General features: G+C 41.1%; 1 protein-coding gene across 1 annotated transcript in view; it reads left to right on the top strand.

Annotated features, from left to right (window-relative positions):
• The window catches only part of LOC307045129 (contactin-associated protein-like 4), a 75651-nt gene that overhangs the window by 25687 nt on the left and 22645 nt on the right, over positions 1–27319 (top strand). Inside the window, exons 3-10 of the mRNA XM_079690664.1 lie at positions 2351–2544; positions 8723–8870; positions 12017–12220; positions 18949–19124; positions 19924–20064; positions 20918–21185; positions 24369–24518; positions 25037–25208. Of these exons, the coding sequence (XP_079546790.1) occupies positions 2351–2544; positions 8723–8870; positions 12017–12220; positions 18949–19124; positions 19924–20064; positions 20918–21185; positions 24369–24518; positions 25037–25208 (1453 nt within the window). The remainder of the gene's footprint in view (positions 1–2350; positions 2545–8722; positions 8871–12016; positions 12221–18948; positions 19125–19923; positions 20065–20917; positions 21186–24368; positions 24519–25036; positions 25209–27319) is intronic.

Below are 27319 nucleotides of genomic sequence, written 5' to 3'. Positions count from 1 at the left end.
GAATAAGATACTTCCTGTCACAATAAGAGACTTCCTGTCAGAATAAGAGACGTCCTGTCAGAATAAGAGACTTCCTGTCAGAATAAGAGACGTCCTGTCAGAATAAGAGACGTCCTGTCAGAATACGAGACGTCCTGTCAGAATAAGAGACGTCCTGTCAGAATAAGAGACGTCCTGTCAGAATAAGAGACTTCCTGTCACAATAAGAGACTTCCTGTCAGAATAAGAGACGTCCTGTCAGAATAAGAGACGTCCTGTCAGAATAAGAGACGTCCTGTCAGAATACGAGACGTCCTGTCAGAATAAGAGACGTCCTGTCAGAATACGAGACGTCCTGTCAGAATAAGAGACGTCCTGTCAGAATAAGAGACGTCCTGTGAGAATACGAGACGTCCTGTCAGAATAAGAGACGTCCTGTCAGAATAAGAGACGTCCTGTCAGAATAAGAGACGTCCTGTCAGAATACGAGACGTCCTGTCAGAATAAGAGATGTCTTGTCAGAATAAGAGACGTCCTGTCAGAATAAGAGACTTCCTGTCAGAATACGAGACGTCCTGTCAGAATAAGAGACGTCCTGTCAGAATACGAGACGTCCTGTCAGAATACGAGACGTCCTGTCAGAATAAGAGATGTCTTGTCAGAATAAGAGACGTCCTGTCAGAATAAGAGACGTCCTGTCAGAAGAAGAGACATCCTGTCAGAAGAAGAGACGTCCTGTCAGAATAAGAGACGTCCTGTCAGAATAAGAGACGTCCTGTCAGAAGAAGAGACATCCTGTCAGAAGAAGAGACGTCCTGTCAGAATAAGAGACGTCCTGTCAGAATAAGAGATGTCCTGTCAGAATAAGAGTGCAGTATTGATGGCCAAAGGGTCTTTTCTTTAGCTTGTGGTGAAGCTGTCATCACTGTTTTGCAGAATAACTTGGTTCTGCCTCTCCTGCACCAGCTGTTATCCAAACATTGAATCGAAGATATCTCATCTCTTCAAAATGTGCAGAGGGCATTTCAACATATTTCATTCCGGGCATACAGATACTGCATTGATTCAGTAATATCTACCAACGCAGGAGTAAGTCATGTAACTTTGGAATCAAAGTTGCAATATCTGCCTCTGGACAGAATCAGATTTCTCTAACGATCATGAGATCTCAGCTCCAAAAGACTTGACTGTTTGAAAGTAAAAAACTCTGAACTTAGGGTCTGATTCATCAAATGTAATTCTTAAGGGAAATGTGGGAGTTGTATGAGGAGATACAAAGGCCAAAGCTTGCACAACATTTTTACATCCTCTCACTCCACTGATAAGTGACTCGACTGGCAGAAAGCCCAGACTTAAATCCTTTTTGAGATCTTTTTTACAGACAACAATATATTTCTATCATCTATGGCGGTCACTACAAAGGGAGTTTGGACAAAGGCAGTTTGGACAAAAGGACGGCACTTCAAAATCATCCTGAAGTGAGCTTTTTCAAATATAAGTTTGGAAAGAATCAAAAACACAGCCTCTCCAAAATTGGTGTCATGGGATTTTGAAAAAGTGTTTCCAAGTGGTCGTTCGCTTTTAGCTTCTATCTTTGTGAGGGTCATTTCTGGAGAAGTGGTTTACAATGAGTGACCCCCAAAGTCATGGTTGGAGTAAGGGACGGCCAATTGTCAAAGAGGCTAGGTTAAGGGTGATTGGAAATGCTAATTGTCCTCAGCTTCAGGCAATGCGTTTATGTCAAAAAGGTCCACATAGAGGTAGAAGTACAATTGCAGGCATGTAGTAAAATCTGTCCATTTTGTGTACTGTCAGCAACATTTGGTCCAACTCAGACACACACACAGACACACACACACACACACACACACACACACACACACACACACACACACACACACACACACACACACACACACACACACACACACACACACACACACACACACACACACACACACACACACACACACACGGTACTTCAATAATGTAATGTCTCCTTCGTATGCTCTCCTGCCCTCATACTCAGAATATATGAAGCTCTGCCATGGACTAACATTTCAATATTGTATACGGCTGTTATCCTAAATTGCTCATCTGCTGCTAACATTATTCACAGAACAATCATTAAGACACAGATTAAACAAAGTTACGTTCTAAAATTAAACAGCATGTTTTAAAAAAGGTTCCCTTTTAATTGCCCTGCACTCCCAACTGAGTTTCTTCAGAAAAGTGTGCTAAGAATGTATGCAATTATCAGTTTTTCTTCCGTCCATTTTCTTTGCAAATACCCAAATATGATGTGATGTTGAAACAGAAGTCGTCTCTTTCTATATTTCTGAGCATGCTGTCTGTGCACGTGACCCTGCAGGAGCTGGAGGCTGGTCTCCTCTGAGCTCGGACAGATATCAGTGGCTGCAGGTGGACCTCGGGGAACGGACACACATCACCGCTGTTTCCACGCAGGGTCGCTACGGCAGCTCTGATTGGCTGACGGCCTACCTGCTGATGTTCAGCGACACGGGACACAACTGGAGACAATACCGGCAGGAAGACAGTATTGGGGTGAGTGATTTAAATACATTAAATAAAGCTGTGTTAAGCTGAATAATCTGACACTAAAGCATCAAAACACACAGACGTTTTGACATGTCAGTGAATGAAAGCACATATAAATAACAATGGCTCTGTTTTATTCAAGTGTGACAGTGAGCCAATATGCACAGGGACCCTCAAACCAAATTCGGTCATCATGTGATATATTTAAAAACCACACCTGTGTCAAAACAATAATGTTGACATGAATAATTTTGCATATCATTTGCTGATAATTAATGTTTTCCCCTGATGTTCATCATGCTTTATAATGTCATTTTTATCTGTGAAATAAAAAAGTTTGAGAAATTTAAATTGAAGAAGTCTAGAATAACATTTCTCTGACATGACCTTTACCGAATTCTCTCATCTAGAAAGTCAATATTGGCGCATTAATAATAGTCTAGCTGAACCGAAGGCAGAACAAAACCAAGGGAAAAACATTCAGCCGAAACTCACAGCTGTAAAAAAACCGGAAAAATACAAAGTGTATGGGTTTATATTTCCCATTACTGTAACTGAAGTTTTAAATATGTTTTACCTACTTTAACTCTTAAACGTATAGTTATTACACATGATACATTACATTATACATTAATTGTTAGACACTTTTATCCAAAGCGACTCAATACTGTGGACAATCCCCACAGGAGCAATTTGGGGTGAAGTGTCTCAGGGACACAACGACATGCTGACTGCAGTGGGGTTTGAACCTGTGCTCTGATCCCAACACCAGCACACTAGTCCACTGCGCCACAGCCTCCCCATACAAAATGTTTGTCACAATTTTTGGACTAAAGTTAATCAGAGCAACAATCAAAGTGTGACAAAGTGGTAAAAATCCCTAGTCAAAAGTATGAGTATTTGAAGCGATGCTGTTATATTTCAAATTATAAAATGGACTCTGGCTCAGGAGGTAGGGAAGGTATTGCAAGAATTGAAGTTAGATTCCTGGCTTTTCCTGTCCACATGTCGGGGCGTAATTGGGCGCTAAACCAAACCCAAAATAGCTCCTGAAGGTTGGAAATTATGGTGTGTGTGAATGAGAAGCATTGTAATAAAAACAATTTATAAATGCAGTCCATTTACCAGATATTCATTTCAAAGCAGCCCCTTTTCAAATTCCTAAAGCTTCATTCTGCAGACAGCAGAAAAAACTGCTTTCAAACCAAACCAGTGCTGAAGAGACTGCTGTTATTACCAGCCATTTTACCTTTTTCCCCTTAAAGGTCCCACGTCATGGCCATTTCTACTGATCATGATTCCATTGTTAAGGTCTACTAAAATAAATGTATATTGTGCAATTTTCCAAACTCACATTAGTTTCTCATACAGCATCTCTGTACAGTATGTGTATTCACTCTGTCCTAAATGGCTTGTTGGAGCTCCTTCTATGAGCCCAGTGGCCGTCTGCGAGACAGCGAGACACAGCGAAACCTAGCCCGAAACACACACACACCCGCAGCCTGGCTGGGAGTTCGTGTGTGTGCCCAGGCTGAGTTCCGCGGTGTCTCGCTGTCTCGCCGACCCCACACCAGTGAGCCAGCTCAGTGTCCCGAGCCTCGCAACGTCCCGCCGAGTGTGTGTGTGAGGAAATCCACGGATTGGTCAAAACGTAACGGCTCTGCGGACGTTGTCACTATACCCGAAACACCTCACTATACCCAAGAAGTAAACAATGGAACAAGAGAAATCTCCAACGAGGCGTTCTGGGGCAGCATAGACAGGTCTTCTCTGTGTTAGAGCTTTACTCGCTACAGGGTGTACTTTGATTGTTTGTGACTCTGCAGACCGTTTACATGCAGAAAAAGCTACATAACACACAAGGGGACGGGTAATAACCAGAAAAGCATGACATGGGACCTTTAATTATGATTATTTAAGTTTATCAGATGGACTATAGAAATACAACACACACTGGAGCAGCGCACTTATTTAGAAAAACTCTGCCACAAAATAAATGGGAAAATAAAAACCCTCTCGATAAAATCTGAAGGAATTAGCATCTCCTCTACTCGTAAATTACTCTTAAAATGTTCACCTAGGGGCTCCTTCTCACTCGCTTTGTTAACCACATTACACTGTAGTAGGTAGAAGCAGTAGTATAGACATATAACCCCCCCCCCCCCCCCCTTCCTTAATAGTGATGCTGTGAGGAACTGCTTCAATTTAAAGTGGATAAGCCTCTCACAGTGAGGGTAAAACTAATGTCAGTCTAACACTTCTTCACAGAGAGAAAGGAAAGGCTTCTCGCGGCTTAAAAGCTTGTTGATTTCACACTCAGCATAAATCAGGATAAATCCACAGCATGTCTCCAAAGCCCCTCCAAAGCTCTGCATATTAGTCAGCCTGGTTTATTGTGGCTTTGCGGGAACAGAGATGCTTCATCAGTCACAATTCCTCGAGGACCTCGCTCTCCTTTAAGCTAAGAGGTCGACACTTTGTGAGGCCGAGTAATTCCTCTTGTGCTTTCTTCATCCTTTCTTCTCTTCACCTCCACTGCAGAGCTGCAAGAGCTGTGGGAATACACACTCTCCAGAGACTAAAGCAAGGTGTTAATGGAGGCACATTGTATATATCCCTGTGGCTCAGGTGAAGAGTATATTTTCTTCTCTTGATGATGCTTAGTAAAAGAAGCTAAGTATGTGTGGAGAAGTGAGAAAAGCTATGAACAGGCAGCAGGTGATAATGAAAAGTGCAGTAGACAGTGAAGCTGTGGAGGGTTAGGAATTGGAAGTGGGATCCTTTTAAACTTGAACCTTGACTGTCATTAAAATGTTTTTTTATTAGTGTTTTTTTACAATGCTGTACACATTTTGAACAGCACCATCATTTTAAGCTGGATTTACACAATCAAAGTTAATTGAACTTGGTTTAATAATATTTTATAAGTCCTTCTTTAAGTGTTTAAATGTTAATTCAACTGAGTTAAGTCATCTAAAGTTATCAAGTTGAAACTTTTCAGTCACACACACACACACACACACACACACACACACACACACACACACACACACACACACACACACACACACACCTTTTAAATGTCTTTTTTATTTTGGTAATATATAATGATGAGTTCTGTCAAGTTTTGTAGTGAAAACCATTTTAGACTCTCTGATATTATACATTACACATAAAAGATCAAACGGAGTTGACAGAATCCTGTAAACATTACACACAACTATGTTGACGGTACAATACAGCAAAGAATCAAAAATATGATATACATATAATCCCACTCTTTGTTAGGGATCATTTTGTCCCATTGAATGTTGTGTTGTGCCACCTTGTAAAGTGTTATGGCTTTGTGTTTTCCAACATAAATCTTCCTCATCCCTCTTCCTTTAACCCGTTTCATCAGAGATTGTGTGGGAGGTTCTCTCCCTTCTTTATTTGCTCTCTGACTCTCAGACCTTCACCCTCTGTTACTCTCCTTCGCTTCCTCTTTAATCAAACTCCCTTTGGAGGATTTTCTTCCTCCGCTCAGGTCAGATTTCAAAAGCCAGAGTCTAAATGAGCTCTCACCGGATCTTTCTCAGCAGGAAACAGTCATTTGTGGACGTTAGGTTTTCTGCTGTTTATCAGTGAAACTCAAACTCCCACTATATGGTTCAGATGATGAGAATATACACCCATTACTCAGCATTTCAAGATACATTGTTGGAAATATGCAGATGCACTTGAGTTCTGACATTATCCATGCAACAGAAGGGCTCCATCCACATAAGAAATCCAATCTATCTTGTGTTAACTTTCTGCCTAATTCAAGACCGGATTGACTAAAATTGTTACGTAACTTGTAAAAATAAAAGGTGTATGTGCAGATATTCTCCTATTTTGCACACCTCCATAGAGAGGCCATAGGTCAGGAGGGATTCATTGGTTTATATATTAAGGTTTATTTAAAGGACATCATTGATTATAAAGCCACCCTGCAGGCACTTTACCTTTTGCTCTAATTCTGCAGTTTAGTGTAGGTTAAGTTTACAGTATTTGTATTTCAATTGAAGACATATTAAGTGATCAGAGGCAGGATACAGACTTTTCTTTAAAAGTGAAACACTGAAATGGCAACAGGCCAAGAGAGAGAAGGAAATCAAGATCCAATGGATCCCAGTCAGAAAGAAAGAATCAAACTGAAAACGATGACGTAAAACTATTACTTGTTTGTTGTTAAGAAAGAAGAAGAACGGATACAAGGAGAGAAGACAGAACTTGTTTATAGTTGATAATTTAAAGTTGATGAAAAGGCTTAACATCAAATCCAACTGGGTTAAAATGATAAAACTAAAGACTATATTTATGTATGAACCAATCCAGGTATAGTGCGGTTAGGGTTAATACATGTTATTCTCCATGGATGAAGTGTTTACCAAAGCATCTCAAACATATGCATCTACAACTAGTGCTTCACAAATCCAATTTTCTACCTGATTGAGAATCCATTCAGCAGGAACGTGACTCTATCTGCACAATATCCTTCATTAGGAGGGAAATCTCTTCTCACTGAAGCCTTGGGGGTTGTAATGCAGCTTCAATAAAAACACCAGAGAACAGGTTCACTTATGAAGTCGTAAGCTTTACTACAAAAAACAGAGATGGCAAAAGTACACACATCATTTACTCAAGTAGAAGTACAGATACTCGTGTTTAAACATACTCTGGTAAAAGTAGAAGTAATGGGCTTCTAAATTTAAAAAGTACCCATAACTAGCAGCTGTTTTAAAGAGTACCTGACCTCCCTTTATATTAATAGAACAATAATGTCTAATGAATGTTTCCATGCTGAACAACGGCAACATGACTACGTTTTCATTGGTCCCTCTTCTTTAGAGAAAACCAGGAAATGATGGATACACGGATCGTGTTCAAATCAATAGGCACGCAATGACTCTAAATAATAATGATCACGCCACCAAACACACATTCAGACTAAAGGAACCAGCCTGTTTGGAAAATGAGAGAAGTAGAAAGTACAGGTATTTGAGTTCAACATGTGAGAAGTAGAAAGTACAGGTATTTGGGTTCAACATGTAAGAAGTAGAAAGTACAGGTATTTGGGTTCAAAATGTAAGAAGTAGAAAGTACAGTATTTGGGTTCAACATGTAAGAAGTAGAAAGTACAGTATTTGTGTTCAACATGTAAGAAGTAGAAAGTACAGGTATTTGGGTTCAAAATGTAAGAAGTAGAAAGTACAGGTATTTGTGTTCAACATGTAGAAAGTACAGGTATTAGGGTTCAAAATGTAAGAAGTAGAAAGTACAGGTATTTGTGTTCAACATGTAAGAAGTAGAAAGTACAGGTATTTGGGTTCAAAATGTAAGAAGTAGAAAGTACAGTATTTGAGTTCAACATGTAAGAAGTAGAAAGTACAGTATTTGTGTTCAACATGTAAGAAGTAGAAAGTACAGGTATTTGTGTTCAACATGTAAGAAGTAGAAAGTACAGGTATTTGGGTTCAAAATGTAAGAATTAGAAAGTACAGGTATTTGAGTTCAACATGTAAGAAGTAGAAAGTACAGGTATTTGGGTTCAAAATGTAAGAAGTAGAAAGTACAGGTATTTGTGTTCAACATGTAAGAAGTAGAAAGTACAGGTATTTGGGTTCAAAATGTAAGAAGTAGAAAGTACAGTATTTGTGTTCAACATGTAAGAAGTAGAAAGTACAGTATTTGTGTTCAACATGTAAGAAGTAGAAAGTACAGGTATTTGTGTTCAACATGTAAGAAGTAGAAAGTACAGGTATTTGAGTTCAACATGTAAGAAGTAGAAAGTACAGGTATTTGTGTTCAACATGTAAGAAGTAGAAAGTACAGGTATTTGAGTTCAACATGTAACAAGTAGAAAGTACAGGTATTTGGGTTCAAAATGTAAGAAGTAGAAAGTACAGTATTTGAGTTCAACATGTAAGAAGTAGAAAGTAAAAAGTCGTCAGAAAAATAAGTAGTGGAGTAAGGTACTGATACCAGAAACATGTACTTAAGTACAGTAACGAAGTATTTGCACTCCACTACTTCCCACCAATCTCCATGTCCCTCTGACAGTAACAACCAGAGGGAGGAATATCACGGATATCTTTGTGGTCAAAAGATGGACAGATGCATAGAAAGAAAAAGAGTTAACTTGCTGCTGTTTGTTTTGCAGGCTTTCCCAGGGAACAGTAATGCAGACAGTGTGGTGCAACATAAGCTCCAGCAGCCAGTTATCGGCCGCTACGTCCGCCTGACTCCGCTGGACTGGAACCCCAACGGACGCATCGGACTCAGACTGGAGACCTTCGGATGTCCTTACAGTCAGTCTGGGCTTTCTGTTTCAAATCCTTACAGTACGGCATGAACTGACAAGATTAGAGTAGAGTGGAAACCAACCAAAGCTTCACTATTCCTCTTCAAATTCTAGACACTTTTGAGCATGCTAATAGCTTCCCAATCATCCTCTTCATTTATATATTTTAGTTGAAATGTAAAGTCTTGAATGACCTGCCCTTTTAGGATGATATCAAGCTTCATTGTGTTTGTGTATCCCACAATAATGACAATTTAAACTTCACCAGGATAACCTAGTTCAAGTCAAGCATGGGTAACCGTTATAAATCAGGGCAATCCAATAACAATGACATAGACAATATTGTATTGAAAATGATATTCCAAAACTTCTTGGCAATGTTTGTGTTGGTTTTTCATTTTCCTAAAGAATCTGTCAAGAAAGATGTGAGATTCAAATTGTAGTTACTATTGAATAGTATAAGCATACAAAACAGGATCAGTTCACTAAGAAAAGTTAAGGGGACAATCCACGAGTAAGAGTCATCCAAATGTGTTAAAAATAATAAAATGAAATATCACATGTAGATACAGTAAGTATTCACACCCTTTGCTTTGACACTGAACATTGAGCTCAGGCGCATCCCGTTTCCACTGATCGTCCTTGAGATGTTTCTATAACTTGACTGGAGTCCACCTGTACAGTAGTACATTCAATTGATTGGACATGACTTGGAAAGGAACACACCTGTCTATAGGAGGTCCCACAGTTGGCATATCAGAGCACAAACCATCAAAAACTTCTTTGCAATTTATGTGTTGGTTTTTCTTTTTCCTAAAGAATCTGTCAAGACAAATTTGAGATTCAAAGTGTAAATTAAAGATGTGCATATATATTTAATTCAAGGACACCTCATATGTATACATTACACACACAACACTGACTGGAGATGGGTTAAGCAGGCAGCAGCTCAGATAGAGTAGGAATAATCTAAAGGAGTAAAAAACAGTGAGCCTATTGCACCTTCAGGATGTGAGTTAAAAATGGAGCGAGTTTTGTAAAAGACGTTCGGGCAGAGAGGACAACAGCTGCTGCTCCGACAGCTCTGAACCTCTTCGGCTGTCTGCCAGAGGAAACTTCATTACAGGAACACAGGCAGAAGTAATCTGTCTGAAAGAAGTCAAGCCGGTGTGAAAAGTTAATCAGTTCTTCTTGGCCCCCATAAAACTGGATTTCCACACACTTGTCATGCAAATCCAGCATTGAAGTTAGATAAAGAAATTAAATCCTGCTCAACTCCGTGGACAAAAGAAGTGTAAAATAAGAAAACTGCAAAAGTAAATTATGACATTTGTAAACCAGACAACAACAATTGAAAATAAATAGGATTAAAGACACACGAGGGGCTCAAATAGATGAATCATTGTGAGGAAATATTTGTGTTTTTTGGATAGCCTGGTTGGTGAAGAAAGCAAGTGTGTTGAAATGGGTTTAAATTGCTTGAATTTGAGGATAATGGCAAAACTTCTTTGTTGAATTCAGACGTTAAAGCGGAAGAGAACATTTTCCAGGTTGGACTTTTGAATCAGTGTTGGGGATTGTATTGTCTCCATCATCACTGTCAGCAATAGACGCTCAAAGTGCACCAGTTGATGCAAATTGATGTATTTCCGTGATGCTTTCGACACGATAGGCGGGAGATTTGTAGCACATCGATGCTCAAAGCCATGATAGGCAAGGTTAGTGTATAATCTTATTCAGAGTCATATGAGATATTTTCCCTGGTCTATAATCTGCTTCTCATATTCAGACACTATTAGCTCTGTGAAATAACAGCATTTTGTTGAGAGCTCAATCACTCACTTTTTTATAGAAACTCTGGCAGTTAGTTCACGGCTCGGAGCCGAAATGAGAATATCCACAATGTTAAAAGCTATAATCTACAGTTCACTACACTTGAGAACCGAATAATAACAAACAGAAATCCTGCTCGAAGTATAGAAGTTGACATTGATTGTTTTCAGAACTACCATTAGTAACTATTGAATAATACAGTAGAAGCATACAAAACAGGATCAGCTCACTAAGAAAAGTCAAGGGAGCAATCCACAAGTAAGAGACGTCCGACTACCATAGAACAAAAAGGTATTATAATTATATTTATATGTGCAAGTGCAAATCTTATGTACATACAGTGCACTTTCAAAGTCAACTTTATTGGCAATCTTTCAGTTTGTGTGTACAGACGGAGAGATCGAAATACCGTTTTCCACAATCCCAAATATAAAAATAAAAATGTGTATAAAATATGTATATTCTCTCATTATTTAGACATTTCAGTCAGACAACTCACGTGTTTCTTAATATGTTTATTATATCGGGCCTCATCACTCCACAGATTTACAAAGAACATTGAGTGATGATTAGATCACTATCCCCCGAGCCTACAGGTGGAAGCTGGGGTGGAAGCTGGGGTGGAAGCTGGGGTGGAAGCTGTGGTGGAAGCTGTGGTGGAAGCTGGGGGTGGAAGCTGGGGGTGGAAGCTGGGTAAAGCTGGGGTGGAAGCTGTGGTGGAAGCTGGGGTGGAAGATGGGGTGGAAGATGGGGTGGAAGCGGGGTGGAAGCTGGGTGGAAGCTGGGGTGGAAGCTGGGGTGGAAGCTGGGTGGAAGCTGGGTGGAAGCTGGGTGGAAGCTGGGGTGGAAGCTGGGGTGGTAGCTGGGGGAAGCTGGGGTGGTAGCTGGGGTGGAAGCTGGGGGAAGCTGGGGTGGTAGCTGGGTGGAAGCTGGGGTGGAAGCTGGGGTGGAAGCTGGGTGGAAGCTGGGGTGGAAGCTGGAGTGGAAGCTGGGGTGGAAGCTGGAGTGGAAGCTGGGGTGGAAGCTGAGGTGGAAGCTGGGGTGGAAGCTGGGGTGGAAGCTGGGTGGAAGCTGGGTGGAAGCTGGGGTGGAAGCTGGGTGTTTAGGAGAATGTGTTTGGTTGGTTGTAAGAGGGACGAGGTGCGTCACGTGTTAATGTATCATTGGTGCTCGAGTTGACTGCCTGAACTAGCTCGCACGCTTCGCCCCATTTCCCACAGTCCCAATACTCAAATCAGTTGGACTCTTTATTTTATGTTCAGTTTGCATGATAATATCCAAAAGTGACCAAATATAATGTCTTTTTTTTTCGTTTTTCAGACTCTCACGTGGTGAGCTTTGACGGCCGCAGCAGTCTCCTCTACAGGCTGATCCCCAGGCCGAGGCAGGCGACCAGAGAAAGCGTCTCTCTGATCTTTAAAGCTCTGAGTAACTCGGGAACTCTGCTCCACGCTGAGGGACGGGGCGAACACAGCCTCAGTCTGCAGCTTCAGAAAGGAAGACTCCTCCTGACTCTGCGGAGAGGTACGACTCTGAAACCCTCTTACTCACAATGTCATGATCACCAAAAGTCATTATGAGATTTAAAACAGGTTCTTTGTTGACAGGGGGTTTTCCGATTGATGCTGTTATATTTCATTATAAAAGCTACTATACTGTTTTAAAGACTTTCCAGATGATGCAAACATCTATGGTAACTTTATATAAGAAGCCATAACACCTACAGACTGTAATTAATGATTTATCATCAACCATGTCACTTTATTTACTGCTTGTGTTAAATGGATATTATTCATATCTCTCGCTCTGATTAGCCTGCAGTTGTGTGCGTAGAGACATCAGTAATCTATGAGGTGGTTGAACCTTGCTGGGTGTTTTTTGACCACTAGTTTCTATTATTTTGCTGTTGCCCTAAATGTGCGGTGAATTTGAATTGTTACCGTCAAATTGGAAACAAGTATTATCGCATCGTACAGTATAGCGTTGTATCGTATTTTGCATTAAATAACATTGCGTTTACTGTAGCAGATACTTTTATCCAAAGTGACTTGCAATAAGATTTCCTTTGCCTTTGCTTTGGTTTTATTTATTATTAGGTTGAACCACTGATTCAACTCTTATTAGTCTGCTACAAATGTCACGAAAAATACTAATAAAATGTCTAATTTTTATCCTGAAAAATATTTAAAATGTTAAAGAAAGGACAAAAAATACATTATTTCTGTGAAACATGGTATTTGACAAAAAGGGAAAGAGAAGAAAGGAATAACTTTTTTTATTGAACGTGAGAATTGAAATGTGTTTCTCCCATCCTGAAAATAGTCAAACTCATGTTTCAAATGGCTCAGGCACAGCACAGGAGACCAGGAGCACTTTTCTCAGTAAAGTTATTTCCTCCAAGGCACTAACGGCCCGTCCGTTGAAAGCTTCACCATTCACTTTGAATGGGGTGACGTCACTATTCGCCGAACTGCATTGTGGGAAGCGAAGCGGAGCTTTGCTGGCGTGGCTCGCTTCAAAAGCTGAGCAATGTTCAACTTTTGAAGCCTCGGCAGAAGCGTCAGCCAATCCAGTACAAGCTCTAGCCAATCAAACCGCTGCTTGTGTGTCAGGGGCGGGAGATTCGTGTGATTGGTTGTTGGTCGAGTTTCAGACACGCCCGCCAGCAAGCGACAACGCACGCCGCTGTGTGGACGGGCCGTAACTGCCAGCCTCTCTTATTTCATGCCATATAGTGCCACAGTGACGCGTCCTAAAACCCGGAAGTAATCAATCATAAATCCATCAATTAGATTTATGATTCGAAAATTATAAAAGTAGGGTAGACATGTGGAGATTATCCGACTGAACAAAACGTGATCCGTCTCTTAAATGTGTTTCAACCACAGACCTTATTTCCAGCTATTTTCCAAAATCCTTCGGAGAAATTGCATTGCTTTTTGTCGAAGGAACCCATGCGCAGCTTACTTCCAGGTTTTAGGACGCGTCACTGTGGCACTCTATTGTTCACCCCTTTTAAATCTTAAAGTAATCACCGAGAGTAATTTGCATCGTTACCTGCTTTGAATCCTCATCAGTGTTTGCAGTGGCCATCACCATAACAAAATGCTGAGAAATGCGTTCCCTCTGTGTATCCCGAACATCACTTGAAAAAATATGCTGAGTCACTTTTTGCATCGTACTGTCTAAACATTTTAATTAATACAAAATCTTATTAAAATGTATGACATGTCTCCAAAAAAGTAAATGTTCCCTCTTCACTGTACCTTCGTCATGTTGGTGTTTAGCTCTCTAGCTTCCTGACTCATTATTTAGTAAGAGTAAATACACCGGCATTTCTTGCCTCCTGGCTGAGCTTTAGTATGAATGAGGAAGGTTTCAAACAGGAAGACAAGCTAAAACTTGGTGTTTTTATTCTATACTAAGTAAGTAAAAGCTCTCCGGATATAAATTATGTACACAGTCGTTTCACTGCGGCTTGCTGACATTGCATGAATTTCAAGATGCAACACTAATTGCTTAAATGGGGAATATGTTTGCACGAAGACACAGCTATGAGTCTGCAGAGTTTACACATGAACTTTTGACCTGGCTCACATTTTCCCAGAGGAGCAGACGGGAGCTGCTGGTGTGGCTCAGAGTTTCACGTGGAAGCTGCTGAAATCGAGAAGATTGATTTGTGGTGGTGTAACAGCAGCTTGGGATGGAGGCTCAGTTGCATTTGGAGGAGAATATATCTTGTAATAATGGACTGAAGGCGGTAAAGGGGCAGAAATAAGTCAAAAGCACTGGTGTGGTGTGGCACAGGCACAAAATACAAATATGAACCTGGAAATGAGCAGAATATGTCCTCTTTAAAGGGGACCTATCATGCAAAATGCACTTTTCGATGTCTTTTAAACATAAAGATGTGTCCCCGCCCCGGTGTGTCAGGGAACTCACGCAGCGTCAGAAAATCAAATCCTCTCTTTTCCTCCGTACCCAAATCTCTAAAAACGGGGGAACAACGGAGCTGATCCAGATTTGCGTCCGATATGACGTAATATCTGAAATGTGGACCCACGGCCCTATCAGAAAGTTGCTATCAGAAACAATGCCCGACTGTTTTGGACGTAATATGGTCGGTGTTTACATTAGCATCGCTAACACTCAGAGCTAACCTGTACTGGAGAGAGTATGGGTAAAAAAGAAAGAAAGAAAAAAAGGAACTCACCTGAAACAGAGGGATATGAGGGATGTCTGAAATGCATGATCTGTTTGGCATTTTGAGCAAAACACATGATAGACATGCTTTTTTATATATTTGTATATATCTGAGACCCATAATATAGGCCTAAAAATAGCATATTAGGAGACTTTTAAAACTTTTTCTGAAAGTGTTTTCTATGTCGCTTCTAAAAATGGTGTTCTATGATTTTCGAGGACACCATTGTCTTGAAAATGAAATGGAAACAATGAAAGAAACGATTACAGTGTCTGCTTGTTTCTATCAGCAGAGACCGTTCTCGAAAATGTGACAGAAAGTCAAACTTTTCTATGGTTTTCATGCATCTTAAGAAAGACTCACAAAAGGCAGAACAGCCGTGGAATATCAATGCAGTGGCGACTTCTTCTCAGGATTCCTTTTAGAGCCAGGTTTCTTTTGAAGTCTTCAAACACAAAACCTTCCTGAACTGTTTTCCTTCACATTTTGTTGTGAGCAGATTGTTTCTCACACATTATTCTTGTGTTGACTGATTGCGTGCATGCGCTCCGTCTGAATCGTTTAAGATGAACGAAATGAAATGGAAATACGGAAACAATTACAGTCTGTCATCTGATAAGAGCTGTCTTTGTCTTCCAACAAAATTAGATTTAGAGTCTCTGTGGAGAGTCGTAATGCAGCAGCAGACAGCAGATGATTAGGTGATATTGCCTTGGGGAGCTGTCGGAAGTCATCTAACAACCTGCACTGTAAAGAGTTCAAAGATTTCAAGGAACTTGAAGCAGCTTCTCGAATAGTTTACCTTTTAAAAGTCCCTTTGAAAAGGCAGCATGAATTCTGTGGATGCTCCCTGAAAACCAGTACATTAACCATTAGTAAGTCTGGAGATTTAGGAAATGAGAAGTGTCTGAATGAGTTTTAGTTTTGGAAGAGATCGTTTCTTAAAAGGTAATGTAGGAGCCGCATTTACGTTTATTTTGTTTTGATTTATTTGGAATCTTTATTAATGCTTTTTTCTGTTTCAGTAAGAGGTGTGCTTTGCTCAGGTGAAGGGGGCGGGGCTTTAAGTTGGAGGTGCGGTGTGTGACGGGAGAGCAGCAGGCAGCAGCAATACCGTCATTGACACGCAGACACAACCTCATACTTAGCAAAAGACAGATTATTAGGATCTGCTGTTTGAGTTTATGTTAAATATTGTTTTCGTATTTTGTTTATGTTTGGTGGAAATAAACCTTGAAAAGTAACCGAAACGTCCAGTGGGTTGTGTACTGCGAGTCTGACACTGCTTCCGAGGCCGAAGCTCTACATGTGGCCAAGAACAATAACTTTTTAGGTGAAGGTTACAAGACAAACTTTGGGGGTTTATGGCCACTACAGGTAACATAACCATAATGGAGCGAACAGACACCTAGAGGCCAGGAAGTTACTAATCCTATTGATTGATTGTTCATCTCATTGCTTACTGGATAAAAGAAAGCTCCTTTTGGCAAGATCGCATAAAGTCCCTAATAAACACCAAGCCGATTCCGGCCGTCAATAGATGTCGGGCCGTCGATGAGCGTCGTGTCGCCCTACTCAGATTAGTGTGTCTTGGTGTGTCCCGCACCGTCGTGTCTTTTCGGCCGTGCCGACACCTCAGCCAGATAAATCACTCTGATTGGCTGTTCAGCTTAGCGAATCAGTGCATGAGAAGCGAAACGGAAGTGAGGGACCCAAACAAACTATTAAGAAGACAAATCTGAGATTTAATTTAACTCCAGCTCTCGACACAGGTTGGGGAAAGACCCAGGTGCTTCTCGCTGTAGAGGGAAAATGGAACGCACTATTTGTTGTTTGTTTGTATCACGCAGTCTGTTCTTCTTCTCTCGGTTATCACGCCGTCTGTCTTCCGGTTGTTGCCTCTTTTAAATGACGAATACACACTACCGCCACCTGCTGGTAAGGAGAGTTATTGCCACTCACGCATCCGCAGTTCGTACGCGCTTCTTGGCCGTCGGCTGAAGTCTTTGCGGTGTGTTCCAGTGCGACTGTTGGCCAAGACGCAGGAGACGCGAGGCGACGTTCCGTCGGGACGTGTTCTTTGGTGTCAGTTTGGTCTGTAAGGACCTTAACACTGGAAGATCAGGCGGTGCTAATATATTATCTTCCTGCTTTTTAAACCCTCTAAATGTTTTGTTTCCTCAAACATCAGCACAGTTAGCAATATGATCCACTGCGTGTCAAGTTCACCAAATCTTCTATGAATTAAGATTAGCTCAGTGATCAAATTCACTTCAATTCAAAGTTAATCTATGACAGAAGTTTTTTGTGATTTAACGGTGGACGAACACACATCCGTAAATTAAAGTAAAGTCAAATAAAGTTCAGAAAAGCAAAGTAAGGTGAAAAAATAAAGGAAAGTAAAATAAGTTCAAGTAAATTGAAGGGAAGTTCAAGTAAAGATCTTAAAGGAGACATGTCATGCTTTTCTGGTTATTACCCGTCCCCTTGTGTGTTATGAAGGTTTTTCTGCATGTAAACGGTCTGCAGAGTCACGACCCTCAAAGTACACTCTGTAGCGAGTAAAACTCTAACACAGAAAAGACCTGTCTATGCTGCCCCAGAACGAGAGCTCCTCACACACCAAGACCTTTAGCGTACATGTTCAACTAACAGGGAGTCCCATTGACTTGCATAGAGCTCCCTGGTTGGTAATAGACGAGTTGGGATGGCGGAGAAATGCTCTCCGCAGACCCATTCTCACAGCGTTTATAAACCTTTTTCTTTCTCAATATCAAGCCACACTTATTGTTTTTACTTCGGCTGAGTGTTTGTGTGTGCTCAGGATGAGTTTTGCGCTGTCTCGCTGTATCGCCGACCCGGAAACCACACCAGTAAGCCAGCTCACTGAGCAGCAGTGAGCTTCGCAACGTCCCGACCAATCAGAGCACACTGGACTCACAGGGAGGGGGGGCGGGCAGGAGCTCCAACAAGCCGTTTAGGACAGACAGTGAATACACATACTATACAGAGATGCTGTATGAGAAACCAATGTGAGTTTGGAAAATTGAACAATTTCAATCTATTCTAGTAGACCTCAACAATGGAAATATGATCAGTAGAAATGGCCATGTCATGGGACCTTTAAGCTAAAGCGAAGGAAAGTAAAGTACATTGAAGTGAAGTGAGTGTTTTAAAGTCAAGGAAAGATCAGTAATGACTTAATACACTTGACTTTGTAACTCTTTCTCTCACACTACCTCCTGATGAATGGAGATGAAGTACTCTCTGCTCAGTATCTGTCTCACAGATCAATGATGATTGATCACTGAACACGGTTCACTCTCTCTGTCTCTCTTTCTCTTCGACGCCTTTGACCACACAGAATCCATTCAAACAATATCTAATTCATATTTAATGACCCGAGTGCCTTAAGCTCCGTCTGCTCCTCACTTCCTTCTCTCAGCTCTGCGCTCTGTCTTCACTTCGCCTTTTTAATAACACTTTTCTACCTCGATCTCTGCCACCATTAGTATTCATTATGCTGTCACCTTCATTTTCGTGTTTTTGTATCAGTTTATCCTGAGATCTAATCCCCTGCTGAAAAGTTTGACACTAATTTACTAATTTAGAGACATAAAAACAGCATTAACCTCCAGTAAACTGAGATGTTGTGTTCCTAGAGAGAAGGGGAACCAGAGCTGAAGAGGCTATTTTTCATATGTTGTTAAAAACCTGCAGATATGAGGGTACAACTATTTTAATGAATAAAACACCAGGAATGAAACAGTAATAAACCTCAAATGTTTTAAATCAATGTGAGGTTTTAAGCATTTTATTCTTGTATTCTTTTTATTTTTTTTATTGGGCTATAACAGGACAGGTGAAGACAAAAACAGGGCTTGTGTGAGTGTTTAAAAAAAATAAAATATAAATAATAATATTATAAACAATAATGATTTGAAAAAAATAATAATATTGCACTTAAATAAATAAGTTTTCATTGAAGTTACCTCTCCTTTTCATCCACCATCTTCATCTCACTCTTCGTCTTCCTCCTGCTCTCCAGGCAGGAGCTCCTCCCCTGACAGCCAGCACATGGTGTCTGTGGGCAGCCTGCTGGACGACCAGCACTGGCACCAGGTCACCGTGGAGCACCACAGCACCCACCTCAACCTCACCGTGGACAAGAACACTCTGTGGGTGCAGATCCCACCAAGACTCACCCGCTGGGACCATGACCAGGTGAGACACACACACACACACACACACACACACACACACACACACACACACACACACACACACACACACACACACACACACACACACACAGCTGTGAACATGACAGGATGTGTGATTACCTAGAAGAGCATCAGGACTGTTTGAGGCATATGATAGCTCTGTGATTAACATGATGACTCAGCTTCTATGGAGAGAGACATATGACAAGCATGCTCATTTCTGAGGTGGAGCTAATCTGAAGTAAACATTGAATACTGCTTTCTATTCCTCCATCTTGTGACTGTGTAACTCCCTCTCTTGTATATCAGCATGTGAAGGACGCTGTTCAGGAACTAAAGAGAAAAAGTCTGTATTTTGAGAAAAAGTCTGTATTTTGAGCAAAAGCCCAAATTTTGAGAGAAAGTCAGAATTTTGAGAGAAAGTCAGAATTTTGAGAAAGAGTCAGAACTTTGAGAGAAAATCGACATTTTGAGATTTTAAGAGACAGTCAGAGTTTCGAGAGAAAGTCTGAATTTTAAGAGAAAGTCAGAATTTCAGAATTTTGAGAGAAAGTCAGAATTTTGAGATTTTGATCAGTAATCTGTACATGACAGGATGTATGATTACCTACAGTACCCGTATTCCTGCATCTTGTGACTGTGTAACTCCCTCTCTTGTATATCAGCATGTGAAGGAACTAGTTGTATTTGATGACTACTTCCATTCTTGAGAGGATAATAAATACATGGATCCAGATATTGAAGCTCAAGTTGAGTTTTATTGACTTATTGGTCTTTATGCTCACGTTTCCTCGGTAAAGGTGAGCGTGGGAGCAGACCAGGCTCTCGGCTCTCAGAGGTCGATCAACAGAAACTTCCACGGCTGTTTGGAAAACCTGGAGTACAACGGTGTGAACCTGATAGACCTCGCCAAGCAGAGAGACCAGCGCGTCACTCTGAAGGTAAAATGGCTCACAATGTACCAAGAAAAGATTTTTACCGACTGCTGCTATTGCTTTAACATTGTGAGTCTGAATCATTACGGAAAAATGTGATCCTGGAGACACCAACGATTAGGCTGTAAGCTGTACAAAAAAAGCCACGAGGGGGTAAACATGGGAAGAAAACACTTGGTCGTGCACAGAGAATCCAAAAACAAAATCGTCTGACCATTTATTCCTCCACGAACCAGGCAAAGATAAAGTTCATTCCAATCCCAGTAACTGTGAGTGTAATGGTGAGTGCGAGTGGAAGTGTGATGGATACGGCGGTCAACAGAAAATGTCACTTCCTGACTCGTAAACACATTGATTCATCAGTTTATTGTTCGTATTAATAATGTGAATCTGCGACGGAAGCTGTAAAATGAATGTAGTGGAGTAATAAGTACAACTTTTACCAAGAAAATGTATTCGATTAAAAGTAGGAAGTAGGTTAATAAGGAAATACTGAAGTAAAATATATCAAAACGGAACTTAAGTGCAGTACTTGAGTAAATGTACTTGGTTACTTTCTACCACTGACAATGGGGCGGAAAACAAGATGCCCAAATGCTCCCAGTCCCTTATTATTTATTTCTCTTTTTCTGTCCTCTTCTCTGACCTTGGGGTAAATTCATCTTGATCTCTTGGTGCTTATTCAGAGCTATTATCATTATGGTAATACTCGCATGCTTTTAAGGACTCTTGCTGATGAGATCTCTGCATCAGGGCGTCGCCACGCAGCTCTGGAAATTAATTCAAATTCATGCGTTATCGAGTTTTCCCTTTTTTTCTGTATTCATTTCTCTCTCTCTCTCCACTCCACATATCTCAGGGCAACGTGACCTTCTCCTGCGATGAACCCGTTTTTGTTGCGATGACGTTCACCAGTCCCCAAAGCTTCCTGTGGTTACCGAGGATGAGTGAACGGTCTTCATCGAGCATGACGGTGGGGTTTCAGTTTCGGACGTGGAACGAGGAGGGGCTGCTGCTGACCTTTGACCTCCCGGAGCAAGGAGGGGCGGTCTGGCTCTACTTGAGTGAGACCAGGCTTCATCTACAGATCCACAAATCTGGGAGAGCGCCACTGGAGCTCAGTGCAGGTCAGTCTGACCCCAAAACAACCAAATTCAGGACCAATTATTGCCCTTTTTTAACTGTATTTTTACATATCAAGCGATGGCAGATCATTCTCTTCAGCTCAAGCAGGACATATGTAACTAAACTCTTAGTCAGGGGCTGTTCAATCCCTGGGCGCTGTGCAATAGCTGCCCACTGCTCCTAGTAGACTCCTGGTACTAGGATGGGTTAAAAGCAGAGAACACATTTCACTGTGTGTGCTGTGTGCTCTGCATGTGAGACCATTAAAGAGGGTTTCATCCCTCCCAATTCTTCTTCTTCTTCTTATTGCTTGTTTGTTCTGAAGCTCAAAGAGAGAAACAGGTGTAAACTTGAAAATAAACTTTTAAAACCTTACCAACAGATTAAGAATCAAGGGGTTATATTTGATTTAGAGTTTAACCACATACATGTTACATAACAAAAGTCTGAGTACAGCCAATTCATTAGCACGCCTTTATTACATACACATGTGATTACTGTAATACTATTAGTTATGGTCTCACTCAAAAAACAACAGCATATTCATTCAACTTGGAGCATGGGCAACAGAGTGACCCTTTAAATATTTGGAGACGATCTAAATCAAGGAGCAGATAAAGACTTTCCTTAGCAGTGCAAAAGTAGCATTTGGCCTTTGTCTGCTCTGCACTCTGAGCTCCTTTTTAGTAATTAAAGAAACTCTGAATAGCTTGATTTTGAAGCATGTCAAGGTCTTTGTTTCTATCATAAGAACTGAAGAATTGGCACAATACCAAGGTTACTTTATATTCTGTATAGACAGATAGCTGACAGAACAGACTACAACACATTTCCACACTTTTGATGTAGTGGTAACTTTGAAATAATATGGAAATGCCAATCCTGAGGCCCGAAGAACAGAAAAATCCATTCAGCCATCTTCCTGTAGGGTGATTAAGCCAGATGCTGAATCCTCGCCAGTTTGTACAACATTGATTTGTAGCTAAACTCCACCTCTGACCTCCCTGAGGCCCGAGGCAATCAGAGAAATCTCCCTACAGAGATCGATAAGTTAATGACTGAAATTCTAATCCTAACCTCCAGGAAATAAAGACCAGACAGTTATATATCCGTATCTTTGTGGACAGTATATTGTATGTTTCTGTTATTATTGTATGAATGCTGTGTGTTCTCATTCATAACACTCCGTTCAATGTCTCACTATGGGATGCGCCTCAACGCGTATGCAAACAGAAGCATCAATCTCATTACGCCAATCCTGATTGGTTGGTGATCTTGACGTCTACGTCAGGGAATCCACCCACCCTATAAGTAGCATCATTCAAACACCTCTTCTCGCTTCAGAGCACATCTGAAATTATCAGTAGCCGGGCTAGCTTAACGGTCCACAGACTGAACCCAAAGCTAACATTTTGTCGACTGGCGCTTGCCGGTTACTTTTTTGCTTTGCAAGAAGACTGAACAATATTAACACACCAGTTAATATTGTAATCTGCCTCGCCGTTTCTTTCTTTCGAATATCTGAGGTTCGCCTTTCAGGGTGTCTGTTACGAGTACAGAGTCCTTTCACATACCCAGAGCGCTTGGCACTATGGGCCTGGCCCGTGAGTGGTACAATCTGAATACAGTGGGGCTCCCTCAGAAGGTGATAAACACTATTCAGAGTGCAAGAGCTTCCTCCACCAGCTCCCTCTATGACTGTAAGTGGAGGGTGTTTGAGGAGTGGTGCCTTCAAAAAGGACACATCTCTTTTCAATATCCTGTCGGAGTGATTTTATCATTTCTACAAGACCTAATTGATAAACACAGAGCTTTCTCTACGATCAAAGTGTACCTGGCTGCTATTGCTGCATGCCATGTGGGCTTTGAGGGAAAGACGGCTAGCCAACATCCCTTGGTCTGCCGTTTTATGAAAGGGGCTCGCAGGCTCCTCCCTGATTCCAGGTCACTGGTGCCCTTATGGGACTTGGCAGTGGTTTTAGATGGGCTCACTCGAACCCCATTTGAACCCCTGGAAGAAGCTGACATGAAACACCTGTCACTGAAGACAGTGCTGTTACTGGCTCTGGCATCTGCCAAGCGAGTCAGTGACATTCATGCGCTCTCTGTACATCCTTCATGCACTCAGTTTGCCCCAGGGAAAACGAGAGTGTTGCTGAAGCCCAACCCGGCCTTTGTACCTAAGCTGGTTGGCTCATGTACCCCCATTGACATTGTGGCATTTCCTCCGCCGCTGTGTTCCTCTGAGGAACAGCGGCCAAATTTGCTGTGTCCAGTTCGTGCTTTACGCACCTATATGGACAGGTCAAAAGAGTTTCGTTGCAATGACCAACTCTTTATATCCTGGGCTAACCCTCAGAAGGGCAAGCCCGTTACCAGGCAACGGCTCTCCCACTGGATTGTGGAAGCGAATACTCTGGCTTATACGAGTCAGGGTTTGTAGGCACCGACGGGCCTGTGTGCTCATTCTACTCGTGGACTGGCTACATCCTGGGCTTTGTTCAAGGGTGTCCCATCCGAGACATCTGTGCAGCAGCGAGCCGGTCCTCACCGCTCACTTTTGTCCACTTTTACAGGCTAGACGTCTCTGCTCCTAGTGTGGCCCGTGCAGTGCTGGGCCCCGTGTTGAGACAGGGTTCTACCTGTTAAGTTCTGGTTGGTTTGGTGATTTTCGAGATAAGCATGTCTAGCAATACGGGAGTTTCAATATCCCATAGTGAGACATCGAACGGAGTGTTATGAATGAGAACTATAGGTTACTTACGTAACCCCAGTTCTCAGAGTAACATGAAGTGAGATGTCTCACCAGACGGGCCTTCTTGCTAAGGCGAAGCGAGAAGAGGTGCTTATTTTGAATGACGCTGCCTCGTAGCCCAAGCTACTTATAGGGGGTGGATTCCCTGACGCAGACGTCAAGATCACCAGCCAATCAGGATCGGCGTAATGAGGTTGATGCTTCTGTTTGCATACGCGTTGAGGCGCATCCCATAGTGAGACATCTCACTTCATGTTACTCTGAGGACTGGGGTTACGTAAGTAACCTATAGTCTTTGTTGTATGTTGTCTTTTCTGAATGTTTTGATGGCACCTTAAAAGGAGTAGCTTTACTCTTCTCGTTGTACTTGTATAATGGCAATAAATGCTTCTATTCTATTATCTTCTATTCTGTATTTATATCTACTCAGGATCAGCTCTGGATGACGGTCAGTGGCACTTAGTGGAGCTGACCTCCAGACGAGGACATCTCTCCGTCTCTGTGGACGGGGGGGAAGGAGACACGGCCAACGCCAGCCCCCCGTTTCCTGTTTCCACTGACGGTCAACTCTTCTTTGGTGGTAAGAGAGTCAGAGGTTCTTATCATCTGAAATAATTGCAGAGGACTTTTAAACTTCAGAGAAGAGTGGAGAACAAGTTTACGCTGAAATGCATTATTTCCCCTTGTAATGTGGATATGTTTATTATATTTTCTCTTCATTAAACCTTTGTTTTAGAGTGATACAATTAACCATTTATTTAGAATTGGCTTAGTTTGGATTTAAGGGAATTGTTTTAGGTGTTTTTAAGTCAATGCTACTGTGTATAATACATAAACCTTACCGTCCAATTCAGATGTATGAGTGAATATATTTTAGTTTAGTATCCGGGTTCCAATTCTCAAGCTCTTAATAAAATACAAATTTTAAATAATTAATATATATTTATTTTTTCTTGACTGGGTTTATTGCACATTTCATTGCATCTTTAGATTTTACAATACCATTGTCCGTCGTTTTTTGTCATACCTTACCTGTATTTTTAAACTGCATTGAATTGAATTGTAAGTTTTCTGACGTTGTTCCCTCTTCTGGGTCAGGTTGTCCTTCTGAGGGGAGCAGTGATCAGTGTGTGAACCCCTTCAAGGCTTTCCAGGGCTGCATGCGTCTCCTAACTGTCGACAACCAGCCTGTGGACCTAAAAAAGGTGCAGCAAAGGCTGATGGGAAACTACAGTCACCTGCAGATCGACATGTGCGGCATCATCGACAGGTCAGACCATCAGTTTTTTTCAGGAAAAGTTGACATAAAAGCAAACGTTGCAGTAAATTGGTTCTTACATTTATTTATCCATCTTAAGCACTTTGTGTAATATGTACTACCAAATCGTTTGTGTCAAAAAGCCTTTTCAGAAAAGAGGATCCCCCTGAAGGCTCTGTGACTGGTTTCCTGTGAAATTGGGTTGCTCATGGATTATTAGACAGCAGAGGACTGGAAACAGAGGGATTATGGCGGCAGTGTCCCCGTCTCAATGTTTCCTTGCTAAGAAAACTATTCAGTTTCTGATCTGTCTATAAAGCTTCAGACGGAGTGAGACGCAGCTTTCTGTCTTTGAGCTGAAATGTGGTTTCACTTTATGAGTTATTTGTGAGAAGCAACAACAAACACACACACACACACACACACACACACACACACACACACACACACACACACACACACACACACTCACACACTCACACACACACACACTCACTCACTCACTCACTCACTCACTCACTCACTCACACACACACACACCAACATTAGGAGATGGTTGGCTCTTTGTCTCAGTGTGGGATTGAGTTGGGGACAAATTGTTTCAACGTTATTGTCAGTAAAAACAGATTATTGGCAGGTTTAAAAAACAGCTTTCTTTCTGCTACTGCTGTTCAGATATTGTTGCCAGATGATCATCATCACGATACACTTCTTGCTTATGCTGATTGTTGTTAATTGTCAGGACTCCATTGCACTTGAAGGCCAACTATAACTTTGGGTAAACCAATTTCAAAGTGATATAACTTACTTTTAGCACTATTTTGAGGGAGTCTCCTGAACTCAAGTCAGAAACACCAAATGTCTGAATGAGTTATATTAAATTAGATGAACTCGCAGGGTTGGTCTGTTTCATAATTTTTGTATTTTGTAAGTTTATTTGAAATAACTAGGTTAGCTTCATTAGCTTGCTTACAGCAGTTCTGCATTTAATAGGGAGGGAATCATAAGATAAGATAGAACTGTATTGATCCCAATTTGGGAAATGTTTGTGTTGCAGCAGCATAAAAAGACATGGCATTGGACAATAACAAATAAAAGACAAGAAATAAACAAGAAAGTAGAAAATATACATGTTGAATTTACAAATGAACAATAACAAGATATGTATATATTGCTTTAGCAAGGTATTATACATACAGTAAGTATGTGACGGATGGAATATTACATATTAAACTGAATATATAAATGTAAAATGTACAGTGTGATTTTATTCCGAGAGAAACTATGGAGCAGAGACTTCTCTGCCAGCCAGAGGTGATTTGTTATAGAGATTTGATCACATTGTTAAAAGAAGCCGGTAAAACGTATATATTCGGTTCATTTCCAGCTACAGTGACAGTTGGCCAACTTTATAGCTTTGTATCTACTTTGTGTGCTTTGGCTTAGTGCGTCGCTTTTCAGTGTTCCTGTTTCTGTTGTCTTGTTGGAGAAGAGGTTTCATCGTTTGCATGTGCTTTGGCTCGTTTGTCTTTTGATCTTTGTGAATCAATTCTTTTTTTTTAAAACTGTATCTCATTTCTTTGAGGGAAAATGTTTCATGCTGTTGTAGCATGTTCGAACCTGTTGGCCACCGTCAAAGACTCAGTTATAGTTCAAATACCTCAAAATTACAATATACTCGAGCATAACATGCTGGTTAAAACTATACCGACATGAATCATTTTGAGAATGTAAACTCTGGTGAACCAAGACACATTATTGTTCAATATAAAAATCTATTTTATTGACAGAATCAATATTATTGACATGTTTTTCAGCCTCTCGTATTTCTTAATTGCCGACAATGTATCTTCAAGCTCCACTGTGTTCGTTTATTATTTGGTGAGTGTGAGCAATAGCACAATGTTCTCAGAAACATGACATTAAACCTTTTTATAAATAACTACAGCTCACTGGTATACAGCAATTATCCTCTGAGCAGCTCTATTTGCAATAAATGCCATCTTGAAAAATCGATGAACATTTCTCCAGCCCCTCACCTGAAACCTGCATTTCTTTCTGAAAGCACTCGTCCTACGCAAACTGAATTTACCTTGAGACTTTGGAGAAATACACTTGTTTTG

The sequence above is a fragment of the Notothenia rossii genome (genome assembly GCF_949606895.1).
Source record: "Notothenia rossii genome assembly, chromosome: 6".
NCBI classification, from domain to species: domain Eukaryota; kingdom Metazoa; phylum Chordata; class Actinopteri; order Perciformes; family Nototheniidae; genus Notothenia; species Notothenia rossii.
The sequence above is the reverse complement of the archived record's forward strand: the minus strand, read 5'-3'. Positions and strand labels throughout refer to the sequence as shown.